At 43.5% G+C, this 25,254-nt stretch overlaps 1 protein-coding gene across 5 annotated transcripts in view; it reads left to right on the top strand.

The window, feature by feature from the left end:
- Positions 1-25,254, top strand: part of KREMEN1 (kringle containing transmembrane protein 1) — a 63,504-nt gene that overhangs the window by 15,734 nt on the left and 22,516 nt on the right. For all 5 annotated transcript variants that reach the window (XM_066370594.1, XM_066370593.1, XM_066370590.1 and 2 more), the window contains exons 2-3: positions 6,349-6,511; positions 12,507-12,598. In XM_066370594.1, the coding sequence (XP_066226691.1) occupies positions 6,349-6,511; positions 12,507-12,598 (255 nt within the window). The remainder of the gene's footprint in view (positions 1-6,348; positions 6,512-12,506; positions 12,599-25,254) is intronic.

The raw sequence follows: 25,254 nt of genomic DNA, 5'->3' as shown, positions 1-25,254 counted from the left end.
CACATTTCAGAGATAAAGAAAGGTGGATTGCAAAAAGGGTGTGCTGTGCACAAAGGCAGCAGAGAGTGGCCAAGCCAGAACAGAGCAGAACAGCACTCTGACTTATCAGTGTTCCTCCCTGACCATGAGTGCTTTTCCTATCCTGACAGAGAGGTGATGCTAAGCTCTGCAGTCAGACAGCCATCTTAGTGTGAGGCCAGGCCTCTTTCACTGCTTAATAACCATCGCCCTTTATGAGGTACTAGCTGCAATGCTCTATTTCAGTATGTACAATAAATAAGCATTAAATGATTGCCCATTATATCATTAGATAGATTGACTTTGAGGATTATAATATGCAAATATCTTTGGAAATATTTCTAGGTCTTCTGCAGGCTGTGTCTATAAATTAATTGATATCTTCAAATCATTTTACATATAGCATGTGAATATATGAGAGCTTACAGAATTTGAAGTATAAATATCAACATTTAGAATATATATGCCATTAGTCAATTTTTGCTTTACACCCAACCCTTCTAAATTCCAAGTATAATGAACAATAATAGTTTGTTTGTTTATTTATTTATTTTAATTCGGTGAGAGGAGGGGAGGTAGAGAGACAGACTCCTGCAGTCACCCTAACTGGGATCCACTTGGCAAGCCCAATATGGTGCGATGCTTTGCTCTGTTGCTCAGCAGCTGAGCTCTTCTTAGTGACTGTGGCGAAGGCCATTGAGCCATCCTCAGTGTGCGGGGCCAACTCACTCCAGTCAAGCCATGGCTATAGGAGAGGAAGAGAGAGAGAAAGATAGAGAAGTGAGAAGGGGCAGGGTGGAGAAGCAGATGGGCACTTCTCCTGTGTGTCCTGACTGGGAATTGAACCTGGGACTTCCACATGCCTGGCCAATGCTCTACCACTGGGCCAGTGCTCTACCATTGAGCCAATGAGCCAGAGCCCAATAATAGTTTTATGATAAAAACAACAACAAAAAAAAACCTCCAGCTAGCTTTTATTAGCCATGAAGGAGTTTGAGCATTCACCTAAGCATCGTCTTTGCCCTCAGATCTTAATACTGGGGAACAACCTCCAGGCCTTGGTACAGTAGCAGGTCCTGTAGAAAACAGTCTGCACAAAACCATTTGCTCAGGATTCTCAACTGAGTGTTTGTATACCTAATGTGATTCTACTTACCTCAGAATTTTAATAACATTACCATCTCCAATTTTAAAAATAAATGCCATCTGCCATACTTAGGAGGATTTTGGTGACGGGGAAAAGATAAGAATTTCCAACTTGGAAAGGTAGAATTACTCTTCTGAGGGCTTTGGTGCCAGCCTTGGAAGTTTTCATCAGGGAAGTTTTCTGCTGTATTACTAAGTTTCTGCCAGACTTTAACTAAGGGGCTGTTTTCATTCAGTCTCCAAAACAAAAGTTTTGGAGTTTTTCAATGGAAAGACAGGGTCAAACAGAGATGAACTCTGAAGTAATTGGGATCTAGCTAAAGAAGACAGGAAGGAAATAAAAATTCCTGTTTTCATGGTTTATTACTTCCTTTTTGAAACACCGTGTCCCTGACTTCCAAGAGCCATACACTCTTACCTTTACCTCCCCGGCTGTATTTTCTCATCATTGCCACATTGCCAGGCCCTCCTCTTTCCAAGCCTGAAATGTTGGAAGGCCCCCAGGCTCAGCCCCAGATGTCTTCTGTCTACACGAGTGCTCTTACCACCACATTTCTAGCTGTAGCCTCAGCCTCTCTCCTCAACTCCAGGCTAATCTAACAAGCTGCTTACTAATTTTTTTTTTTTTTTTGTATTTTTTCAAAGTTAGAAGTGGGGAGGCAGTCATACAGACTCCTGCATGCACCCGACTGGGATCTACCCGGCATGCCCACCAGGGGTGATGCTCGGCCCCTCTGGGGCGTTGCTCTGTTGCTGTGTTGCAGCTGGAGCCACCCTAGTGCCTGATGTGGAGGCCATGGAGCCATCCTCAGTGCTCGGGGCCAACTTTGCTCCAATGGAGCCTTGGCTACGGGAGGAGAAGAGAGAGAGAGAGAGAGAAAGGAGAGGGGGAGGGGTGGAGAAGCAGATAGGCGCTTTTCCTGTGTGCCCTGGCCAGGAAGCGAACCCAGGATTTCCACACTCTGGGCTGACGCTCTACCGCTGAGCCAACCGACCAGGGCCACAAGCTGTTTACTCTTTTATCTCCATCCAGTGTTCTGAAAGGTGTCTCAGACTCAACTGATCCAAAGCCAAACCCTCAATTTCACCTAAGATACTCTGGCCCTCTTGTGTCCTCCTCACTGTAATAAATGGCATCACCACTCACCCAATTACTCATGCCCAGATCCCTGCTGTTGAGCTAACTTCTCTTTCTCTCAAGCCCTGTGTTCAAACCCCCAGTTTCACAATACACCCAGAATCCAGGCACTTTTCACGACCCTTGAGCTACCAGCCTTATCCAGGCCATCCTTTCTAGCCTGTCTTCTGCACTGACCACATAGCTGGTCTCCCTGCTGAGTTCTTGCCTCTCAACTGTTCTACATCCACCCAGCAGCTAGACAGTTCTATTGAAAGATAAGTCAGATCATGTCATTTCTCTGCTCAAAACTTTCCAATGGCTTCCTCTCACATTAAGAACAAAGCCAAAATCTAATTTAAATTACCCTCAAGACCTTACATGTCCTGTCCTGGCCTTTCCTGCCTCCTCCTCTTCATTTGCCACCCACCCTTCCCGACCACTCATTCAGATTAGAGGAGCTGCGTTATAGTTCTCCAAACTTGCCAGGCACATTGCTGCTTGCAGGGGTTTTGCATTTGCTGTGCTTCCGCCTTTAATGCTCTTCCCACATCACTTTAGTGGTTTGCTTTTTCCCTTTGTCCACATCTTTGCTCAAATATCTCCTTCTCTCCAGGCCTTCCCCAACCCATTCTATCCAAAAGAAATCCCCACCATTTGATCTCCATTCCCTTACTCCATTTTATCGTATAGCCCTTCTCACTATGTGATGTTCATTTTGATGGTTTATTATGAGCATGTTTGCCTTTAGCACATAAGCTCCATGAATTGTGTTCACCACTGTAGGCCCAGTGGTGTGAACAGTGCAAGGCACATGATAAATATTGAATATCTGTTGAATGAATTAATGAATAATACCTTATAGATTAGATCTATTGCCCTTACACATTCTTGTTCACTAAATGCATAACTATACAGCTGGCCGTGTGATATTTTAATGTTTTTATTGGTTTAAGCCACTCCTTGCCTATCTAGCCAAAGCTTATGTCAGTTTCTCAGCAGTAGAAAATAAGGGAGGCAGGGTCCTCGTCACTTAGTACCACACCCTAGTAGTCTGATGAAATCAAGATGCACGCATAACTTTAATCTAGACTGCTCAAGTTTGTTTTTCTTGAACTTTTTCACAATTGACATGCACTGGGCAAGTCTATCAAAAAATAATCACAAAATTTTATACATTGCCTCTGTTTCCCTAGTGTAATGAGAACAAGATTGGGTCTGGGAGAGAGACTAAAAAGCAAAGACGCCTGCACTTTCCCATTCCCTCCCTCAGATGCCACCCTATCCCCTTTCTTGAGAACTGACACTTGTGGATGGTTGCCACATTCTTTTGTGTTACAAATCAAGTCATCTGAGCCTCTGGGAACACTGACCCCACCACCCTATGGGTTACAGTCTATTGCTAAAGCCTACATTTCTGGCTCCTGGGCCACTCCTCAGCCACTCATAGGAGAAAAAGATGTAATAACACATAACAATTCAAAATCTAGTAATTGGCAAAGATTTGTCTTGACATTCTTAAAATCATTTAGTCTAGTGGTTCTCAGACCTGATTTGTTACCAGAATTACCTGGGCAGCTTTTTAGACATACAGGTTCTCAGGTACCTCTCTAACTCTGTGGTTGGGAGAGGGCTCTGGTATGGTATACACACCCATACACACAGTCTCATTTCCCCAGCTCTCTCTTCCTCTCTCTAGCAGATCATATGTAATCCTATGAAGCAAACAAACTAAGGTGGAGATGTTGAGGAATGGTTTTCCAAGAAGGCAATGTTTAGTGTGCCATGGCAAGTATTAGGATAAAAATATTTTGGGCAGGACATAATGTGTGTTGACAGAATTAAAAGCAGACCAGTGTGGCTGGAGCACAGCAAAGGACTAGGGGAAGAACTTGGGGTGGAGCAGGAGGGAGAGTCCGGGCCACATCATGACAGCTTTACAGACAAGGTTGAAGCATTTGGGCCCAGTGCTCATGTCTTCCTGAGAACTTTGAGCACTGCATGGAGAATGGAATGCAGAAGCACGAAAGTGGAAGATGTAAGACCTGAACAAGGTTTACTGTCCTCTGATGGTAAAGGGGACTAAATTCATGGCACCCAAGATGAAGAGGAGAGGGTAGTTTCAGGGTATATATTTTAAGAAAGTCAACAGGATTGGATGATGAGTGGGAAGTGGGGTGAGGGAGAGGATGGGGAAATAAGGATGATAGCAAGGGGGTTCTATTAGAGACAGTATAGGGTGTGGTTGAGTGACCCAGGTGCCTCATCTGTAAAATGGCAGTATTAAGGGACCTCTCCATTGGATTGGTGGTGAGTTGATATTTGTAAAGCATTTAAAACAGAGCTTGCACACCATAAAACAGTCTGTAAGCATGCATGGTGATGTGGATGATGCTGATTCGTCCAAGGTTGCACAGCTGGTCAGCAGCAGGTCCAGGATGAGAAGCCAGGGTTTAGTTTCTTGGGGCAGTGTATTTTATGCTACACTGAGCTGTCTCCTTCAATGTCCTTTAAATTTTTTTATTTTTGAAAACTCGGTAGAAGGTTTGGTTGTTGTGGTACCTACTCAAAGAGTCATACATCATAACATATGAATGTTGCACCAAACTCTATAAATTACTAGGGTATTCTCTGCAGCCAGGAATTCCAGATTATTTTGGCTGTCCATAAAACTGTGCTATTCCAGACAAAACATAGGGCCCAGATAGTGGGAGAAAGAGGGCACAGGAAGAGAGATGATCTGTCGATAGATTTTTAAATATTAAGAGAAGTATCTTCTAACAGGGGTCCCCAAACTTTTTACACAGGGGCCAGTTCACTGTCCCTCAGACCGTTGGAGGGCCGCCACATACAGTGCTCCTCTCACTGACCACCAATGAAAGAGGTGCCCCTTCTGGAAGTGCGGAGGGGGGCCGGATAAATGACCTCAGGGGGCCGCATGCGGCCCGCGGGCCGTAGTTTGGGGATGCCTGTTCTAGAATATAGATGTGCTATCGTTTTGTACATGCTTAGGCTGGAAGAGGCACATGCACTGTAACAGGAGTCCTTCACACTGGAAGTTACAGGTCAGTGCACACCAGGAAAAGGAAAAAAAGAAGGCTCAGAATGTTAGTGTAGCTCCCCCAGATTGTCAGGTTCCTAGTAATACTTCTTAAAGTGTTTGAAGTGCTTCTATCTGTCAGTTTCAACTAAGCTAATTTTTAAAAGTTGCTCTTTTTACTGTGCCTTTCTCATGAACCTCTGTGAATTTAATGCATGCAATATGTCAGGGGAAAGCCTATCAGTCTCAGTTCCCATCCCCCCAAAGTCTGAGAAGCAGATTTTAGAAGCACATTGTTGCACCTGCAAGGATTTTGTCACTTTACAAAATGGACCTGAGACCGTGTTCAGTGTGTCTTGTAGGAAGGATTTCAGAAACAGGTGAAAGAAAATGCCAACTCAGCCCTTCCTCTCTGCTGTTGACTGTCTGTTTTGTTGCACCTCTGTCTCAAACAGCATGAGGAGGACTGTTCTTCATTACCAGGGAATGTGAGTCATTCCCAGACTTGTGTGATTGGGATTCCAAAGCGTTGCTGTATCCGATGGTCTTATTAAATCCAAGTGTCAGTGCAGCCTTTCAGACTGTAGGGGAGAGCTCAGTTACAGCTGATGACCTGGTTCTAGTTACCACACAGAGATACTGGCGAGAGCAGTGACCCCCTCCAAGCACCCAGAATTCCTCATGGATGGCTGTTACCAACTATTCCCAGATTTGGGGGTTTCCTGGTTCACTTCATGGGCTTCAATACATTTCAGTTCCCTGTTTATATCTTAGTTGGTATTTGTATACTTTAATGGAAAATGTTCTAGTGTATGTAGACAAACTAGTGCCAAGATTAGCCCAGCATTTGGAGGGTACCTCAATTCAGATTTATTCAGCCCTAGCAATGTTAATTTTGCTGTGTCCTAGATCTAGCAAGACACTATCCATTTCCAGCTTGGTCCAAAAAAAACAAATATCAACCAGGAGGGAGGAGACCATAGATGTTGCCAGAAAATTAGTTTGCTCTGTCTTTTCTTTCTCCTAGAATGTTTCACAGCCAATGGTGCAGATTATAGGGGAACGCAGAACTGGACGGCACTACAAGGCGGGAAGCCATGTCTGTTCTGGAATGAGACTTTTCAACATCCATACAACACTCTGAAATACCCCAACGGGGAGGGGGGCCTAGGCGAGCATAACTATTGCAGGTAAGATGGGGCCGCACAGTACTTTAAAAAAAAATCTCTGGTCTCCTCTTCCAATCTTTTCCTTGCTCAAAACTAGGTAAAGTGTCTTTGTCTCCTTTTGGCAAACTCAGAAGGCCTTTCTTGTTAACTATTTTTTAAATGTTTTTCTCACACCTTGTGTGCGTGGGTATGTATGCACACCCACATGCATAATCTACCATCTTTTCAACTTGGGTTGCTTTGGTACTGGTTTTCAGAGCTCTGCTTTCCTGTCTGATCACTTACATGTCTTTTTGGGAGGGGTTTCTTAGTTGGCCCTTCCACCAGTGGATAATCACAGACAGCAAAGTTTCTTAAGTTGCTGTGAATGTAGGGGTCAAGCAAAAGCACCATCTGTGGCCCAAACCTCCCTCTACTTCTGAGCAAAGACTTGGCCTGCATTATCCCACATTCTGCCAGCCCAGGATAACTTTTCTCTGAGAGCAGTGGCAGCTGTCAGATTTGTGCTTGTTTCCTTCTTTTCAATAGACTGAGATGTTTCTTTGCTCTTCACCTGTCTGACGCTAGCAGGGGCTCTTAACCTGAGATCCCCAGGGCTTCAGATGTATGCTTACAATTCTCTGGGGCGATGATCCAGACTTTGGTCAGATTCTCAATTATTGGTAATCCAAAACAAGTAAAGAATTATTGATCTGGCCTGACCTGTGGTGGTGCAGTGGATAAAGCGTTGACCTGGAAATGCTGAGGTCGCCGGTTCGAAACCCTGGGTTTGCCTGGTCAAGGCACATATGGGAGTTGATGCTTCCAGCTCCTCCCCCCTTCTCTCTCTCTGTCTCTCCTCTCTGTCTCTCCCTCTCCTCTCTAAAATGAATAAATAAAAAATTAAAAAAAAAAGCCCTGGCCGGTTGGCTCAGTAGTAGAGCGTCAGCCTGGCGTGCAGAAGTCCCGGGTTCGATTCCCGGCCAGGGCACACAGGAGAAGCGCCCATCTGCTTCTCCACCCCTCCCCCTCTCCTTCCTCTCCGTCTCTCTCTTCCCCTCCCGCAGCCGAGGCTCCACTGGAGCAAAGATGGCCCGGGCGCTGGGGATGGCTCCTTGGCCTCTGCCCCAGGCGCTAGAGTGGCTCTGGGCGCAACAGAGCGACGCCCTGGAGGGGCAGAGCATCGCCCCCTGGTGGGCAGAGCGTCGCCCCCTGGTGGACGTGCCGGGTGGATCCCGGTCGGGCGCATGCGGGAGTCTGTCTGACTGTCTCTCCCCGTTTCCAGCTTCAGAAAAATACAAAAATAAAAAATAAAAAAAATAAAAATTAAAAAAAAAAGAATTATTGGTCTGTAGAGACCAGAGTAAAAATTCTAAGCACTTTTGGTTCTAGCTTTGCTTTAGCTATTTGTACCCAAGACCCTGGTAATTGATTCATGGTTCAGCAATGTGTTGCATTTAATTATTAATAGGACAGGTGCAAAGACAGCCTCTTGAGCCATTGGGAAAGGGAAAAAATTATTCCTAAACGACACTTTGAGCTACACATGGTGTCCTCAGTTCCACTAATATGCTGGAATCTCGGCCATGGTGTGTTGACCCAGCTGAGCCAGCATATTTAAACCTGCATTGCGTAGGCCACACTGTTTACCTTTTGCCCTCTCTACATACATTTGTTAACACCCTAGGATCTTGTGGTTGTCTTGAAGTTACCAGGTATGTGGTCTGTGTTCATTATTCCTGTGCATTCAGCTCTTTCCATCACCTCTGTCCTAATTTGTACCAACTAGCCATTTCCCCGTAGTTGTGTTGTATTTTTTTTTTAGTTTGTTACTATAATTTTTTTTTTTTTTACAGAGACAGAGAGTCAGAGAGAGGGATAGATAGGGACAGACAGACAGGAACAGCATGAGAAGCATCAATTATCAGTTTTTCATTGCAACATCTTAATTGTTCCTTGATTGCTTTCTCATATGTGCCTTGACCGGGGGGGCTACAGCAGACCAAGTGACCCCTTGCTGGAGCCAGCGACCTTGAATCCAGGCTGGTGAGCCTTACTCAAACCCGATGAGCCCACGCTCAAGCTGGTGACCTCAGGGTCTCGAACCCGGGTCCTCTGCATCCCAGTCCGACGCTCTATCCACTGCACCACCGCCTGGTCAGGCTAAAAGTATTAAAAGATTTTCCGGCCCTGGCCGGTTGGCTCAGTGGTAGAGCATCAGCCTGGCGTGTGGGGGACCCCGGGTTGATTCCCGGCCAGGGCACATAGGAGAAGCGCCCATTTGCTTCTCCACCCCCCCTTCCTCTGTCTGTCTCTTCCCCTCCCGCAGCCAAGGCTCCATTGGAGCAAAGATGGCCCGGGCGCTGGGGATGGCTCCTTGGGCTCTGCCCCAGGCGCTAGAGTGGCTCTGGTCGCAGCAGAGCTTCGCCCCTGGTGGGCGTGCTGGGTGGATTCCGGTCGGGCGCATGTGAGAGTCTGTCTGACTGTCTCTCCCCGTTTCCAGCTTCAGAAAAATACAAAAAAAAAAAAAAAAAAAAGATTTTCCAAAAAATTCTCAAAAACTAGATATATATTGTTTAAATAAAGCCTCCTGTTTTACCTCTTTCCCCATGAATACCCCCTACTCAACCCTACTTCCCAGAGGTAACAATTTGTATAATATGCTACTTCACATTTTGTTGTCTTTTATATTTTATTGTTAAAGTTACACATGCTCATTACATAATTTTTTTAAAAAATTTTATTTTTTAAGTGAGAGGTGGGGAAGCAGAGAGACAGACTCCTGCATGCACCCACCAGGATCCACCTAGCAAGCCTCCTACAGGGCAATGCTCTGCCCATCTGGGACCACTGCTCCGTTGCTTGGTAATTAGGCTATTTTAGAGCCTGAGGGAAGGCCATGGAGCCATCCTCATCACCCAGAGCTAACTTGCTCAAACCATTCAAGCCATGGCTTCAGAAAGGGAAGAGAGAGAGAGGTAGGGGGAGGGGTGGAGAAGCATGATCACTTCTCCTGTGTGCCCTGACCAGAATTCAACCTGGGACTTTTATACACCAAGTTGATGCTCTACTGCTAAGCCAACCAGCAAGGGCCAAGTAATTCTTTTACAATTTATTTTCAAAGCTACATATGTTCATTTAATTTTTTTCTGGCCTGACTGGTAATGACACAATGGATGGAGCACTAACCTGGGACACTGCAGTCCCAGGTTTGAAACCCCAAGGTCACCAGCTTGAGTGTGGGCTCATCTGCCTTGAATTCAGGCTCACCAGCTTGAGCTCAGGGTTACTGGCTTGAGCGTGGGATCGTTGACATGACCCCATGGTCACTGTCTTGAGTCTAGATGTCACTGGCTTGAGCCCAAGGTCACTGGCTTGAGCAAAGCAAAGGGTCACTGGCTTGGCTGGAGCCCTCGGTCAAGGCACATATGAGAAGCAATCAATGAACAACTAAGGTGCCACAACTATGAGTTGATGCTTCTCCTCTTTCTTCCTTCCTATCTCTTTTTTCTCTTGCTTAAAAAAATTATTTTTTTCTGCATAACTAAAAATTTAGCCCCACTTTATTTCTGTATTTCCTTCCCCTAGCTTTTCTATTCATAGGAATAGTTGGGTTGGGAAGAGTGTTTAGGAAGAGAAACTAGTGTTTGTTTTTACATAGTTACTTAGATTCTTGTTCTAAAGTGTCTCTTAGTAGTGGGCCATTGGTTTGTTCTATTATTCTGTTGCTTTCTATCAAACAAGTCTTCCCAGAAGTGCTCCTGTTTTTAAGTAGGGCTTTAAGGTAAATTTGAAATTTCCAATGAAGTTTATTTATTTATTTTTTTGTATTTTTCTGAAATGAGAAGTGGGGAGGCAGAGAGATAGACTCCTACATGTGCCCCACTGGGATCCACCCGCACACCAACTAGGGGGCAATGCTCTGCCCATTTGGGCCGTTACCCCGTTGCAACCAGAGCCATCCTAGCACCTGAGGCGGAGACATGGAGTCATCCTCAGCACCCAGGCCAACTTTGCTCCAGTGGAGCCTTGGCTGCGGGAGGGGAAGAGAGAGATAGAAAGGAGAGAGGGAAGGGTAGAGAAGCAGATGGGTGCTTCTCCTGTGTGCCCTGGCCGGGAATCGAACCTGGGACTTCCACACACCAGGCCGATGCTCTACCACTGAGCCAACTGGCCAGGGCTCTCCAATGAAGTTTAATTTATATGAAAAAAATCTTTTCTTATAGATTAGCACTCTGTTTTCTCCATAGGCTCTCAGAACTGCACTAGTAAATATTCATTAAGGGTGCAATGAGAGCCATGGATGACCAACTTCCTCCTCAGCCCTGGCCAGCTGCAGCCCTCCCCTGCATTGATTTGATGGAATGTACCAGACCTGAACTACCAGTTTATACTTCAAAAAGGACAGGCTGAAATTGTTGGTTGTTATTGCATCAGAGAGTCTGGGCCTTTTGTTTTTAGCACTGCAATGAAGTCAAAGATGAATTTGTTTATTCTTTATTAAGCTATTCTGATGCTTTTCAGAATGGTTTTGACATTGATAACAAACAGTTGTTTTCTAAGGTCTTTACCAAATACGACATCAAAGCTGAACACTGAATAGAGGGAGGAAAATGACAGTGAAATACTGTTTAAAGAAGGGCTTTGTACAAGTTCTCCTACTTTGATTTCTCAGCTGACATCCGACACTGTGTTTGCCTTGTGTGATATTTCCAGATCCATCACAATTGACATGCCTGAGAGATGGCGAGTGATGGGAACGCACTTTTCTGAGCTCGACATATCTGGATTAGAGGGGAAGACAGAGAGACTGGGAAGAGCAGAATTGGCGCTGGCACCTGCCTTTGGGCACAAAAAATAAAAGGACCCTTTGTGCTTTAGGGCGGCTTATCTTCTGGGCCACACAATAGGCTTATCCCTCCCGGGCCTGATAGGGGTTGCTCCCAAGCTCCGGCTGCTGGGTCTTTATGCCCATTTCCGGCCTAACCAGAGTGTCAGGTTTCCAGTGTTCTGAGTCTAAATAAAGAGAGCTTGGAAAGCAATGACGAGAGGCTAGGCTTTTCTGTGTGTCCAATAACCCCTGCCATTTTTTGTTCTATTTCATTGGTGTGGCCCATTATTGTAATGGCATCTCTGAGTTGAAAAGACCTTAAAGGGCATTTATTCCAAGCCAGTCATTTAGAAATGTGAAATACATCTTTAAAAAATATTATTGCTATGTCAGAAGTTGGAACCAGAATTACAGGGAAATCTTTGGCATAGTGTTCTTCAGAATTCTCTGAGAAGTTAGTATTTTGAGGCAGGAGTAAGAACCATGTCTATAAAACATAAGTTGACCAGCCTGATCCTGGTGAAAGCTTGTCAATGGAGTCTGTATATGTATATTTTCCATATTAATAAAATGTGTCTCTATGCCACATTTTAACTAGCTGCCTAGCATTTCCTTATATGGCTAATAACATATTTCTTTACCCAAGCCTAAATTGTTGTTTCTAACTATTTTTGTATTATTAAAATGCTGTGGTGAGCATCTTTGTAAGTAAACATTCCTTAGAATAAAGTACTAAAGGAGAAATTGCCAAGTAAAGAGGGTTTGCATATTTTTTGGGCCTTTGACTGATTACCAAGTTGCCATCCTGACCATTTAGCCATTGACATTCTTCTCCGCAATATCGAGAGAGCACCTGTGCTCTGTCAGCCATGGGAATTGTCGTGTTCACACATAAGGTACCAATGCTGCTTGTCATGATTTGTTCAGTGATCTCTTGTCCCGCTACAGTGCAGTGAATTTGTGTAAACATATATCAGCCTTGCTCACTATCCCTACCCCTTCCTGCCTCTCAGCTCTGAAGTATATGTTGGAAAACAAAGGTATTACCAATTTTTTCTTCATAAAAGGTGACATTGAGGCACATACCAATTAAATTATGAGAAATAACAGAAGCTGAATCATTCCCTTTTGGTAAAACTGAAAAGCAATGAGCCAAGTTGACTTAAAAGGACGGAAATGTGACTAGTGTGTCCTTTTCCCCAACAGAAACCCAGATGGAGATGTGAGCCCCTGGTGCTATGTGGCGGAACACGAGGATGGTGTCTACTGGAAGTACTGTGAGATACCTGCTTGCCAGAGTAAGCCTTGGATGCACCTCTGTGGTGTCAGGGCCCCAAGCCCTTAGTGTACAGAGTGGAGGGCGAGTAGTGACTTTCATGAAGCAGGTGAAAGGAGAAGGATTTGCAATTCTCCTGTTGAGGCTTTTCAGAAATGAGAATGCCTGGCTCCCTTGGGATCCCATTTCCTTGATAGATAAGCTCAACCAGTATTTCTACTTCGATTCAGTTTCCTCATAGAGATGGCAACAGTAGCTCAGTAGCAAGCCCAGAAAAGTACCTTGTCCTCTTATGAATGAATTTTTTTTAGAATGAATGAAGACAGTAAAACTAAGTTATAACACTACTTATTATTTGGATTTAAGGTGCTATGTTCCCTGAAAAATGATATTTAGTAAATATGTAATTAGATACCCTCCAAAGCCAATGTGATAGCCCTTTTCCTCACATTAGCATCAAGAGATTCTGTGTTTTTTATGAAAACTTACAACTGACCCTTTCTACTACAAAACAAAAAAAAAACAGCTTCTTCAGCCTTTTACTATGAGGTCTGTTTTCTAACCGTTTCGCTCATTTATTCCTATGGTCAGTGTTTATGATATACAAGATACAAAGGCAGGGCCTTGAGGAAATATATAATGTGGCAGGGAATCTTAGAAAACTACTTTAAAACAAGGTAGAAAATATTGTGGGAAGATTTAAAGTACAGAAACCACAACAAAATATGGTACTGTGATGGTACTACAAGGAGTTAGTGATGTCGTGTTTGTAATGGCTTTTTAATTATGTCAGAGGAACAGGGTTCCTCTGTTCCTAGAGCTGAAGAGCAGTACAGCTCGTTCATAATAATCCTACCTGTGTGTTTTTTTTCTTATTATTTAAACCTACCTCTTGCCCTGCCTCCTTTCTCATTCCTTAGGTCAGGAGCCTGTACATAGAGTGATGTGGTGGTTTGCTGGAATCCGGGACTCCCTCCCTCACCACGCCCACCATAGCAGTTCAGATCCCCATGCCTCAGGGGAAAGTACAGCCCCTGCACTAGTGCTGCAGGCCCACTGCTCACCTTTCCCCTGCCTGGCAGTCAGGCCCGATCTTCATGATCCTTCCAACCTGAGTGTGTCTTGATTCAGTCCTAGAATTAAGAAAACAATAAAGACCAGAAGAAAGGGCTTTTGCTCAGTCTGCTTAATCAAATTTTTAAAATGAATGAACAACATCTCATTTGGCTCTAGCTATGTAAAGAAAAAAGGGGCAGGGAGAGAGGAAAGCAGATTTTCCTCGGTCCATTTGCTCCACACAAAGATAGTCTTTTAGTGCCAGCCTGTGCCATTCTCTCAGGAATGGCAAAGAGGGAATTTCAATCTGGGCACTTTTATTTGGAAAGATAATTCTCAACTTGGATTTATAAAATATAATTTGGGCCAATGGGAGCTGATTCATGTGGTCACTGAAACTAAATTTCAGAAAAGAGAATTAAAGCAAAAATGGTACAAGCCACCTCATACCCCCTAATTCATAATGCTCATCAGATGTGCCTCGCTCTTCCAAAAGAGGAAAATTTAATATTGTTTCCTATTTTTTATGACCCTTTGGTAACCCTCTCAACATTTGTAAAGCTGGCCTTGTCATGGTCTGGGTGGGGAGAATTACGGAAGTTAGGAATAAGAACTGGGGAGTACCTAGTTTGAAGAGATGGGGAATGACTGGCTTTTGTTCTTTGGGAAACCTCTACATTCACCCTGTGGGCACCAGGGCTCCACATTAAACCAAGCTTCAAACCTTGAATCTGGCAGAACATTGTGCATCTAGTGTGTCTGATTAACATAGTTGAAAAAACTGCTGTGATATTTGCAGCAAGAGATCTTGGTAATTGCCTAGTGGACTCAACTGAGATACAGCCTGCCTATTTTAGGCCAGTTTTGCCCTATTTCTGGATGTGGAGTCATAATTTTCATGAATAATGAGTGAAGCCCGCTATTCATGATTAGTACTGAACTTGCCATACAGGAAAAGGCTTGTGAAATGATCAGATTTCTGGAAAGTTCCTATCTGAATATAACAGACCCAGCAGGAGCCACGGGGGAGTGAATGTTTAGGGAAAAACAGAATGTGGTTGAATGGTGGGCCATTGTGTGAAGACCGGAATCTCTGCCCCTTGGCGTGTTACGTAGAAAGAACAAGCAGGGCGGCAAAGATGAAGTATGACTCAAAAGGAGGGGCAGAGGAATTGGAACTGTGCTCTTGACCTATGGAGCACAGATCAGAATTTACTGTTAAAAGGAGATTAACTCTGAGGTAATTGGACTTGCTCTTCAAACCACTTCTGTCCATGTGTTTCTCAGAAAGCCCAAGTTTTGTTTTTGTTTTATTTATTTAATTTATTGATTTTAGAAAGAGAGGAGGGAGAGAGAGAGAGGGAGAGAGAGAGAGAAAAACAGGAACATAAATCTATTCCTGTATGTGCCCTGACCAGGGAATCAAACCAGCAACTCTGCGCTTTGGGATGAAGATCTAACCAACTGAGCCATCTGGCTAGAGTGAAAGCTTTCAATGCAGTTTTTAGTGCAAGTTTTTAGTGCAGGCAAAACAAATACAGATTTGATGATGTTTAAATTCCAACATCATCAAATTTGTCATCCCTCTAGATTTCACTCTAAAAGTAAGTCCTGCTGGTTTGACTATTGAGGGGAGTCATTTGGCTTAAAATCTATCCTTTGCATATCTCTCTTTTGTAAAAATCTATCCTCACCAGTTTAATTCCTGTTTATTTCACTGTTTTTGAAGGACATGCTTGTATGGACTTTAGCATTGCTTGTGCTTTGCTCTATTTTACCTATGGGTTTTTAATAACAGGGTTTCTGTTTGTTTTTTTTAGCAAGAGAGACAGAGACAGAGAGAAGGACAGATAAGGACAGACAGGAAGGGTGAGAGATGAGAAACATCAGTTTGTTGTGGCACCTTGGTTGTTCATTGATGGCTTTCTCATATGTGCCTTGAAGAAGGTGGGGGGTTGCAGCTGAGACAGTGACCCCTTGCTCAAGCCAGCAACCTTGGGCTTCAAGCCAATGACCTTTGAGCTCAAGCCTGTGACCATGGGGTCATGTCTATGATCCCACACTCAAGCCAGCAACCCTGTGCTCAAACTGGTGAGCCCACGCTCAAGCTGGCAACCTTGGGATTTTGAATCTGGGTCCTTGGCGTCTCAGGCTGACGCTCAATCCACTGTGCCACTGCCTGGTCAGGTATAACAGTTTTCTTTTTTTTTTTTTTTTTTTTTTTTTTTTTTCATTTCTCTGAAGCTGGAAACGGGGAGAGACAGTCAGACAGACTCCCGCATGCGCCCGACCGAGATCCACCCGGCACGCCCACCATGGGGCGACGCTCTGCCCACCAGGGGGCGATGCTCTGCCCATCCTGGGCGTCGCCATATTGCGACCAGAGCCACTCTAGCGCCTGGGGCAGAGGCCACAGAGCCATCCCCAGCGCCCGGGCCATCTTTGCTCCAATGGAGCCCTGGCTGCGGGAGGGGAAGAGAGAGACAGAGAGGAAAGTGCGGCGGAGGGGTGGAGAAGCAAATGGGCGCTTCTCCTGTGTGCCCTGGCCGGGAATCGAACCCGGGTCCTCCGCACGCTAGGCCGACGCTCTACCGCTGAGCCAACCGGCCAGGGCAACAGTTTTCTTTTTTTAAGTAAATAATTTAGTTGTAAATAGGGAGAGGAACTTGCAAATGACATTGAAGGCTAATATAATATTCTTTACACATAGCTGATTTGGGCCTGAGGCCATAGGCATGTGAAATTTACCTTGTCATCTCTGAGATCTATTTTTTGTTTGCTATAGAACATTCACCTGATTTCTACAAACCCAACTATAAAAATTCATCTTTGGAATACTTAGCAAAATTTGAATGCAGACTATTAGATTATATTAAGGAATCACTTAATTTTATTATGTACAATAACGTTCTTTTAAATTATAGATACATATTGAAATATTTGTGACTGAAATAATATTATAGCTGGGATTTGTTTTAAAATGGTCCAACCTCCCAAAAAGTGAGTGGGTGGGGGTAAGGGAAATGAGCAAAAATTATTTTTTTAAAAGTGGATATTTGTCAGTGTGGGGTGATAGGCTCATTATTTATTCCTACTTTTGTGTATATTTGAAGGTTTCCATTGCAAAATATAAATTTTATAATATTTTAATATTTTATAGTATATTAAACATTTAAAAATTAAATGAATAATACAATATTCAAAATATCTGGATTCAAATGTGTCACAAGAGTAACCTAAATTGTAATACTTTTATGTGTAGTTCACAGGTATCCAAGTTATTTATTTATTTTAAAAAAAAAATTTTTTTTTAAATTTATTTAGTCATTTTAGAGAGGAGAGGGAGAGACAGAGAGAGAGAAGAGACAGAGAGAGAGAAGGGAGGAGGAGCTGGAAGCATCAACTCCCATATGTGCCTTGACCAGGCAAGCCCAGGGTTTCCAACTGGTGACCTCAGCATTTCCAGGTCGACACTTTATCCACTGCGCCACCACAGGTCAGGCTCCGAGTTAGTTATTAAAAGGAGTGATTACAATTTTTGTAATTGAAGTTAATAAAATAATTATTCTTTTAGTTATTAAAACTGTTATTATTAAAGTTAATGCTAGTTATTAAAGATAGTTATTTAAAGTTAGTTTTCAAAGTTTAAAATCACAAGGATGTTAGAGGTTATTAGCTGTGACAAATAACATTTTGTAAGCTCTGACCATGTGCCAGACCTTATACAACATGGGGAACACAGGATGGCATGGTCTGCAGCCTGTTGTGGGGAGCCCCTCGTCTAGAACTGAAAATAAACACATAAACAGATAGGTATATGCAAAATACTCTACAATAAGTGAGATGAGCAAAAGGTTGAGAGCACTGAAGAAAGGCAGCTGCTCTGGCCTGGTGGGAGGCAGGGACTACTGTTGGCCAAAGAGGGCTTCTGGAAGAAGTGGGGTCTTAGTGAGGGGCTTCTCCAACTTTAAAGTTTCTTATAAAAATGGAGTAGTAGTACAGTCACCAGGGATCTTATTCAAATGCAGATTCTGATTCAGTAGGTCTGGGATACACTTGAGACTATTTCTGGAGCTGCAGGGCCACACTTTTTAGTAGCCAGGTTCCAGACGTTAGGGTTGGGTGGTGCAGGGAGTACATCGGAGGTAGAGAGAACAGTTTGTCTGCACTTGTGCACACACATGAATTCCCAAATAAAGTCAGCATTTCTGAGACAGAAATTTTAAGAAGGCAGGCAGGAGATGAGGTCTAAGAAGAATTAGGTGGGGCCAGATAATGGAAGGTTGTATGGTCTGGAGCGGAGCTTAGACTTGACCCAGGAAGATAACAGTAAGGCTAGGAGAGTGGAATGTAAGAAGGAGACATTTCTCCATAGTCTCTTAGACCTCTATATTAGGGATTTAGGACAAGTCTTCTCTCTCCTAACCTGTGAGAAATTCTTTAGTGATTGTATCGTTCACACAGACCAGCCCTACCAGATGCCAGTGATAACACCTCTGCAATGTAGGACCTTTGGTCAGTCTCAGCCATTGACCTCACTGGCTTAAGTTCCTTTTAAATAACCTCACTAAATAACACCCTAACCTGGTTAAAACAGGTTTGTTGTACCTTACAGAGACACAGCCCAAAAAACAGGATTGGAAAGCTTCCAATTGTGATCCCTGATAAGAGTTTTTAAAGCTATGTTAAGAGTTTGAGTACAATCCAAGGGCACTTTGGCAGTGGTGGTCAAAGCATTTCTCAATTAAAGAAAATGTTTTGTTTCTGTCAGCATTACCTACATTTTAATGTCAGCACTGATTTTTAATATGTTTTAGCTTTTATACGAATTATTATTGAGCACCTACTATGTACAAAGCACTTATATTCACATTACCTTATTTATCTTTTCAACAATCCTATGAAGTATGTGGTGTGTCCTCTTGTAACCACTCCTTTCCCATTGTTCAAATGAGAAAATGAGGCTAGAATAGTAAGTGATTTGATGAGGAGTACACTTTGAGCCAACATTTGAATCTAGGACTCCTAATGGCAAGAACAAATGCCCTTCCCTTCCAGTACGTGAGAACAGCACCATTTCTTTTATTGCCATGAAAACAGGGACTCTGGGATGGATCCAAGCTACTGTTGAAGTCATTCTTGAGAATTTTCTTAGTGGATTGTTAGGGAATTAGAGTTTGAAATTCTGATAGTATGCTGAATTATTAAGACTGCCTTTATGACATTGTGGAAACCAAAGGATTAACTCAGTGGCGACAGAGGGTCTGCAGTTCAAGCTGTTAGCTCTAAGTAATTTTCTGCTCTTCTTTGGGTTTGGGAAATCCCAAGCCCCAGGAGTAAAGCAGGCTGCAATGGTATCTAGGAAGCATTTGTTGCACAGCAGAGCGGCTCTGTAGAATGTTGGACTGTCTCCGCGGGTGTTCCCAGCCCAGCTGTTCTCAGCTGGGAAGGGGCTCCCCAGAGTCAGACCCTTTGCATGAAGCACTGCATCAAGCAGCCTTGCCCAGGCCCCAGGGGTCTCTTCATGTCTTTATTACATGAACTGAAGTTCACCTTGAAAAAGACACATCTCTGTGCATCATTAACACTTTATAGCTAAAACAAAACCTCAAGCTTAGGCCATAACCCAAGCAATATCAAAGTGAACATTAATAAGGTAAAATATGTACACTAATTTTTTTTTGGCATCATCTGTCTTTCCATTACAATTACATAATGTTTTTCATTGAAACCTTTAGATTGCCTGAGTTAGCATCAGAATCCCGTTTTTATTGTTTATTCTTACTTTATATGAGTAGTAAGTTTTCCCTACTAGGGTAAGCTTTTCAAAGATAGGAGCAGGGGTAGCTCTGAAATTTCTGTGAAGAAGAGGCTTAAGGTAGAAAGGGGGACTTAAAGATTTCTTTTAGAGCTGTATTTCCATAGCAGTCGCCCTCATTTTACTTGGACTGTGTGTTATTTATGAGGGGGTGCTGATGCTGATGGAGTTTATGAGAGTTTTCCTCCAACAAGCCACATTTCTTAATAATTTCCCACAGCACCTAGCACAGTGGAGACCATAGCAGGTACTCATAATTATTCTTGATGACATGAAGTTGTGTCTCCCAATAAGAAAGAAAACACAAACTAGGGAGAAGAATGTGGATCTGAGAGTCACACCAGTTTAGGTCAGAATCGTACTCGTTTAATATGTAGCTTATGGCAAAATGACTCTCCCCAGGCCTTGGTTTCTTCATCTGTGCCTTCTGGGGTTATTTGGAAGACCAGTGAGTAAAATTTACGTGATCCTCAGTCCAGACTTAGCGCATGGGAGGCACGACTGTCCTGGCAGGTATTGTGGTGGCCTGTGCTTTCCCCCAAGGAACAGTCTACCGTGGGCATATTCCCGTCATCTGATTCCTAAATAGGTCATTCCAAACCTGCCTGTTATTTCTGTCTGTTCCTTTTTTATCTGACTGACCATGGGCCTCATGGTCTGTGGTGGCCTTTCCTCTGGAGACTGATGTGGCATCGCACTCAGGGAGCTCAAGAGGCTCTACATTTGTCTTTACAATGCAGTGTTATGGTTCCAGATCTGGCATATTCTCAATTAGTTTTTGTTTTCAGCAGTGGGTATTGTTTAATTTTTCATTAAAAAATATAAACTTTCTGAACCAAATGGACACTTTCCTTAGAGACAGATGTATACTGTATTTCTAAAATGTTCTAAAGCACAGTTGGCTAAAGCATATTAATATCTTTAAAAGAGAAAATCATGTAGGTCAATAAGGATGATTTTATGGAAAATCTTTACACCAGCACTTGCCTATAAGGAATATATGTAAACATAAGAAATAGTCCTTACCCTCAATCATATGACGTAATTAGGAATCTGAGTTATAAACAGGGGAGAGAATTGGAGGCCAGACCACCCATTATATAAATAAGATTGAATTATGAGGTACAATGCTATGAGTTTTTATTCATTTTAGAGAGGAGAGGGAGAGACAGAGACAGAGAGAGAGAGAGAGAGAGAGAGAGAGAGAGAGAGAGAGAGGAGAGACAGAGAGAGAAGGGGGGAGGAGCTGGAAGCATCAACTCCCATATGTGCCTTGACCAGGCAAGCCCAGGATATCGAACCGGCGACCTCAGCATTTCGAGGTCGATGCTTTATCCACTGTGCCACCACAGGTCAGGCTGCTATGAGTTTTTAAAGACAAAAGGGGTCAGGACAGGCTCTGGAAATTGGAGCCATCATCATGGAGAAAGGCAGATGGAGCTGGATGGGTCAGGGTACACCAGGTCAGGGAACAGCCTGACTGAGACTTGGAGAAAGGGCACAGGACTGTTGTGCTTGTAGGTTGGGAACTGAGCTGCGTGAGTAGAAGGGCAGACAGAGGAGAACCAGATCAGACTTTGAAAGTCAGAGCTAATGAGACAGGGACTGACATGCAGAGAGCCCTAGGAATCCAGTGTCCATTCATCAGGTAGATTGGAGAAAAGCAGTTTGGGGAGGAGAGGAAAGGTATATATTTTTAAACCCAGGGGTTAAGGACTTGGGCTATGATGGCAGCAGTCAAGAAGGGTTAAATACAAGATGCATTTAGGAAGAAGACTAAACCTGATGACAAGTGGAATACATAAGGGATGAAACATCAGAAAAAGTAAAAGATGACTCTGTGGTTCCTTGCCTGGGGTATTTGTGGTGTCCCTGAAAAGAAAGTTCAGGTCAACAAACTGAACTCTTCTTCCTAGAGACATAGCTGTATCATTCTTCTTGAACTTGGACTGACCTTTTGTCGGGTAAGGTGCTTCAGTTGTCTCTTACTGCCTAACAAGCCACCCCAAACCCTGGTGGCTTAAAACAACAACAGATGATCATTTCCCCTGATTCTCTGGGTTGGCTGAGTTTCATTTCAGCCAGGCTGTTCTGCCACTCTCTTGTGGTCTCAATCAGGTGGCTGCATTAAGCTGGGGGCTCTGCTGGGGACAAAACATTCTGGATGGCTTCAGGCTCTACCTGGGTGACTCTTATTTCCAGCAGCGTAGTCAGACCTCTTCTGTGGTGGCTGGCTTCCAAGGAAGAGGAAGCAGAAGCCACCAGTCCTCTTAAGGCATGAACTCAGAAGTTCACCACAGTCTGTTGATCACAGCAAGTCAAAAAGCCAGCTCAGACTCAAGAGTAGATAAAATTGACTCCAACTATTAAAGTAGGGAATGACACACATATATGGGGGAAAGGGAGAAAATCTTAAAGCCTCCTTTGGAGACTGTCTACCACCTTAAATAGCCAGAAATCATGTTTCAGAGAAGGAACTCCCACCAGAAGAGAACTACCTATGCGATACATCAGGGTCATGTGAGGGTCAGGGTCCTTAAGAACTCTTACTACCTTCCCCTAAAGGTAAGATTTCACAGGGGAGAAAAGGCTGTTTACTTATTTGGGTGAGTTGTTAATAGACTCTAAGACACATGTGGGGCTGATTGAAAACTCAGGGTGACTGAAAATGAGAGTTGGTGTTTAGAATAAATTTATAGAGGTAAGGTGGGGCCATATTGTGATAGGACTTGGACCAAGATGCCAGCTCTCATATTTGGAATGGTTTTAGATGGACAGGGTGGGGTGCAGCATGCTCATAGTTAGTAGCTGAGAGTGTGGAGGAAGCTACACTTAACTCATTGATGCTCTGATGGACATATTCTAAATGATTGGTCCTCTGATAGTACTCTAGTGGCAAAATTTTGTGTGTACTTAGTCCTTGTTGCCATGGAAGGGAAAAATCAGCCTCCAAGGCACACTGAGTGCTTGGGGCAGAAGATAGTCTCTGCCACACAAGGTAAAATGACATTAAAAATAAGTATTTACTGCATTATTTCTGAAGAAGCCGATTTTACGTACAAGAAAAAGTAAAAGATGTCTGCAGACCCAGGGAAGAGTTTTCTAAAATGCAGGACAAGAACTTTGCTTCTGGTTTCTTAAATATCCCCGGTCTGGCCAGAGCACTGGACTAGAAAACACAGTAACAGTCTGGACTTCTCATATGAATTATCATCTGAAGAAGTATATTCAATTGAGCTTTTACCATAATGGGCACATGTCTTTGTTAGGAATTGTTCGATTGCCAGGAATAGAACTCACTCAAGCTGACTTGAACAAAAGAGATTTATTGGAAGGACACTGAGAGTATATCACAGAACCCAGCCCCTGTGTTCCAAGAACCCAGGAAGAGAGTTTCCACTCTTGCCAACTCTCCCTGGGGCCACATGGTTTCCCACTTCTGCCTCTCTCACCAGGGTGTTCATTCTTCCTACTGTTTGTGGACCAGCAGAATCAGCTCACTCATCAACTCACGTGACTCAGACATGGCTGGTTGCCTTAATCCCTACTTGATAGAACCCTACAATTCACTGCAATTCACCAACTGGATTCCCAGTTCCAGCTTCCTGGAGAGGGAATCTCGTGGCCCCAGTGGGAGTGAGCTGTGGCCAGAGGAGTGGGTCCTTTGGCCTGTCCTCAGCGAGCAGCTGTGTGGGAGCAGATCCTCTGAGAAGGTGATGTGGATGATGGGTGGTCCTCAGAAAATGGCTATCAGCTGTGGAGACTCCACAGAGATGTGTGCAGCACCTTCACAGTGATAGCCAAATGTAACAGATGTTTAATAAGCCTGCCTGGTTGCTTCCCAGAGTTCTTTGTGATAGTAATAGAACTGGGTTCCTCAGAATAGAGGCCTATCTCCCCTCAGCCACCTCTAACACTGAACTCTGTCAAGAACACTAAACATCTGAAGGGAATGTTAGTAATTCACTATGCTGAGTTTTAAAGTATCAACTATGATAAACAAGAGGTCTATTTGTATTTTAAGATGATTTTTTAAAAATTGAAAGTGATGAAGTCTCTTTGGTAAGAGGAAAAATGCATGACCAAGCCACAGGCCTCTAAAGTAGTCTTGAAAGTGAAAAGGAATCTGAGAACAAATAGCCTTTTTCAAATTGAGTTTTCCTCCCTGCTTCTGGGAAGAGCTATGGGTGGGTTACGGTCTGGAAATCCACTCAGTTGACCAGTAATGCTTTTGAAGACTACATGACGTGTCTTCTCTGGTGAGACTTCGAGCCACACTTTCCAGCACAACTCAGAGGGCAGCGGCACCCCTCAGAGGCTGGCCGCTGTTTCAGAGCCTGGCCGCTGTTTCAGAGCCTGGCCTTGTGCTGCACAGAGCACCGAGGGACTAATATGTTTGAGAATCCTGTCTTTAATTTCAGTGAGACATTTTCATGTAGCTCCCCAGACTGGCCCTATTAGGAAATAGGGCGAGGGACACCACGAAAAAACCATGGCATGAGAATCCTAGAGCTCCACTCTGCTCTTCACTTCCATCTTGCGTGCGACCATGCAAGGTCCTTAACCTCGCTAAACTGATTTCTTCTCTGTCACATAGAAATAACATCATCTGTCCGGCCTTCCTGAAAGTGCTGTGAGTTTCATGCAAGATGCTTACATTCAAGTGCATTGTATGCTAGCCAGATAGATGTAAGAGATTAAGATTTGAATATCTGGAATCAAACCTAGTTTTCTGAGGTGGCTGCCTTTGATTTTTTGTCTTTTAATTCACTGCTATTTTATGTTTCTGTTACTAAGCAAGTTGTTCCTGTTTGTGTGGTGAATGATGAAAGCCTTATGCCATATAATAATCATAAACACTATTTATTCAGCACATGCTATCTTGCCAGGTCTTGTGGTGTTTACTTTATTTACATTATCGTCTTTTAATTCTCCTTTGAGGCCTGTATTGTTCCTCACTGTTGAAAAAACTGAGCTTGGAAAGCCATTGCAAAATGCTGACTGCTTCTAGACAGATGAAAGTAGCACCCTTCAAAATAGTGCCAAGGACTGGGCAATGAGCAGGGAAAAACAACTCCTGAACTATAATATGGATGGGTGCATAAAAGATCTCTTTTTTTTTCTTTTTTTTAAATAAATGTATTGATTGGTTTTAGAGAGAGAGAAAGGCAGAGGGAGGAGCGGGAAGCATCGACTCATGTAGTTACTTGTATGTGCCTTGACCAGGCAACCCCAGGGTTTCGAACTGGCGACCTCAGCGTTCCAGGTCAACGCTTTAGCCACTGTACTATCTTGGATCAGACTAGGTCCTCCTTCTTTTAGAAACTGTTCTTATTTTTCACACAATTATAAAAAGCTTGATAGTTTTGTTCAAAGCCTAAGAAACAGCAAATTAAGAGGATAAGCAAAGACTGCAGGCACTGACAGGTACAAGAAGCAGGTGCTAAGACTCCTTCCAGTTCAGATGTTCGGAGGTTCAGCAGCTGTGACAGTAACCGAAGAGACAGATTAAATATTAAAGTCAGACACGAGAATATTTAAATAGTTCACCCGTCTGGAGCCATTTGGTGAAGGACATTTGATGACCCCCAGCCACCAAAAAAAATTTAAAGTAGGTTAAACCAAGTAGTTTTTCTTTTTCTTTTTAAGAAATAGCTAAGTGCATTTTAGAAAGGTTTCATCCAAAATGATAAGGATACAATTTCAAGTTTTAAAGTTAACCTTTATGGAAAACTCGGTTATCTAAAATGGTATTTCTAGATGGCCAAAGAGGACAGAGAGCAGGCAGGACTCAAAACAAGGGG

Source organism: Saccopteryx leptura, chromosome 2 (genome assembly GCF_036850995.1).
Source record: "Saccopteryx leptura isolate mSacLep1 chromosome 2, mSacLep1_pri_phased_curated, whole genome shotgun sequence".
NCBI classification, from domain to species: Eukaryota; Metazoa; Chordata; class Mammalia; order Chiroptera; family Emballonuridae; genus Saccopteryx; species Saccopteryx leptura.
The sequence above is the reverse complement of the archived record's forward strand: the minus strand, read 5'-3'. Positions and strand labels throughout refer to the sequence as shown.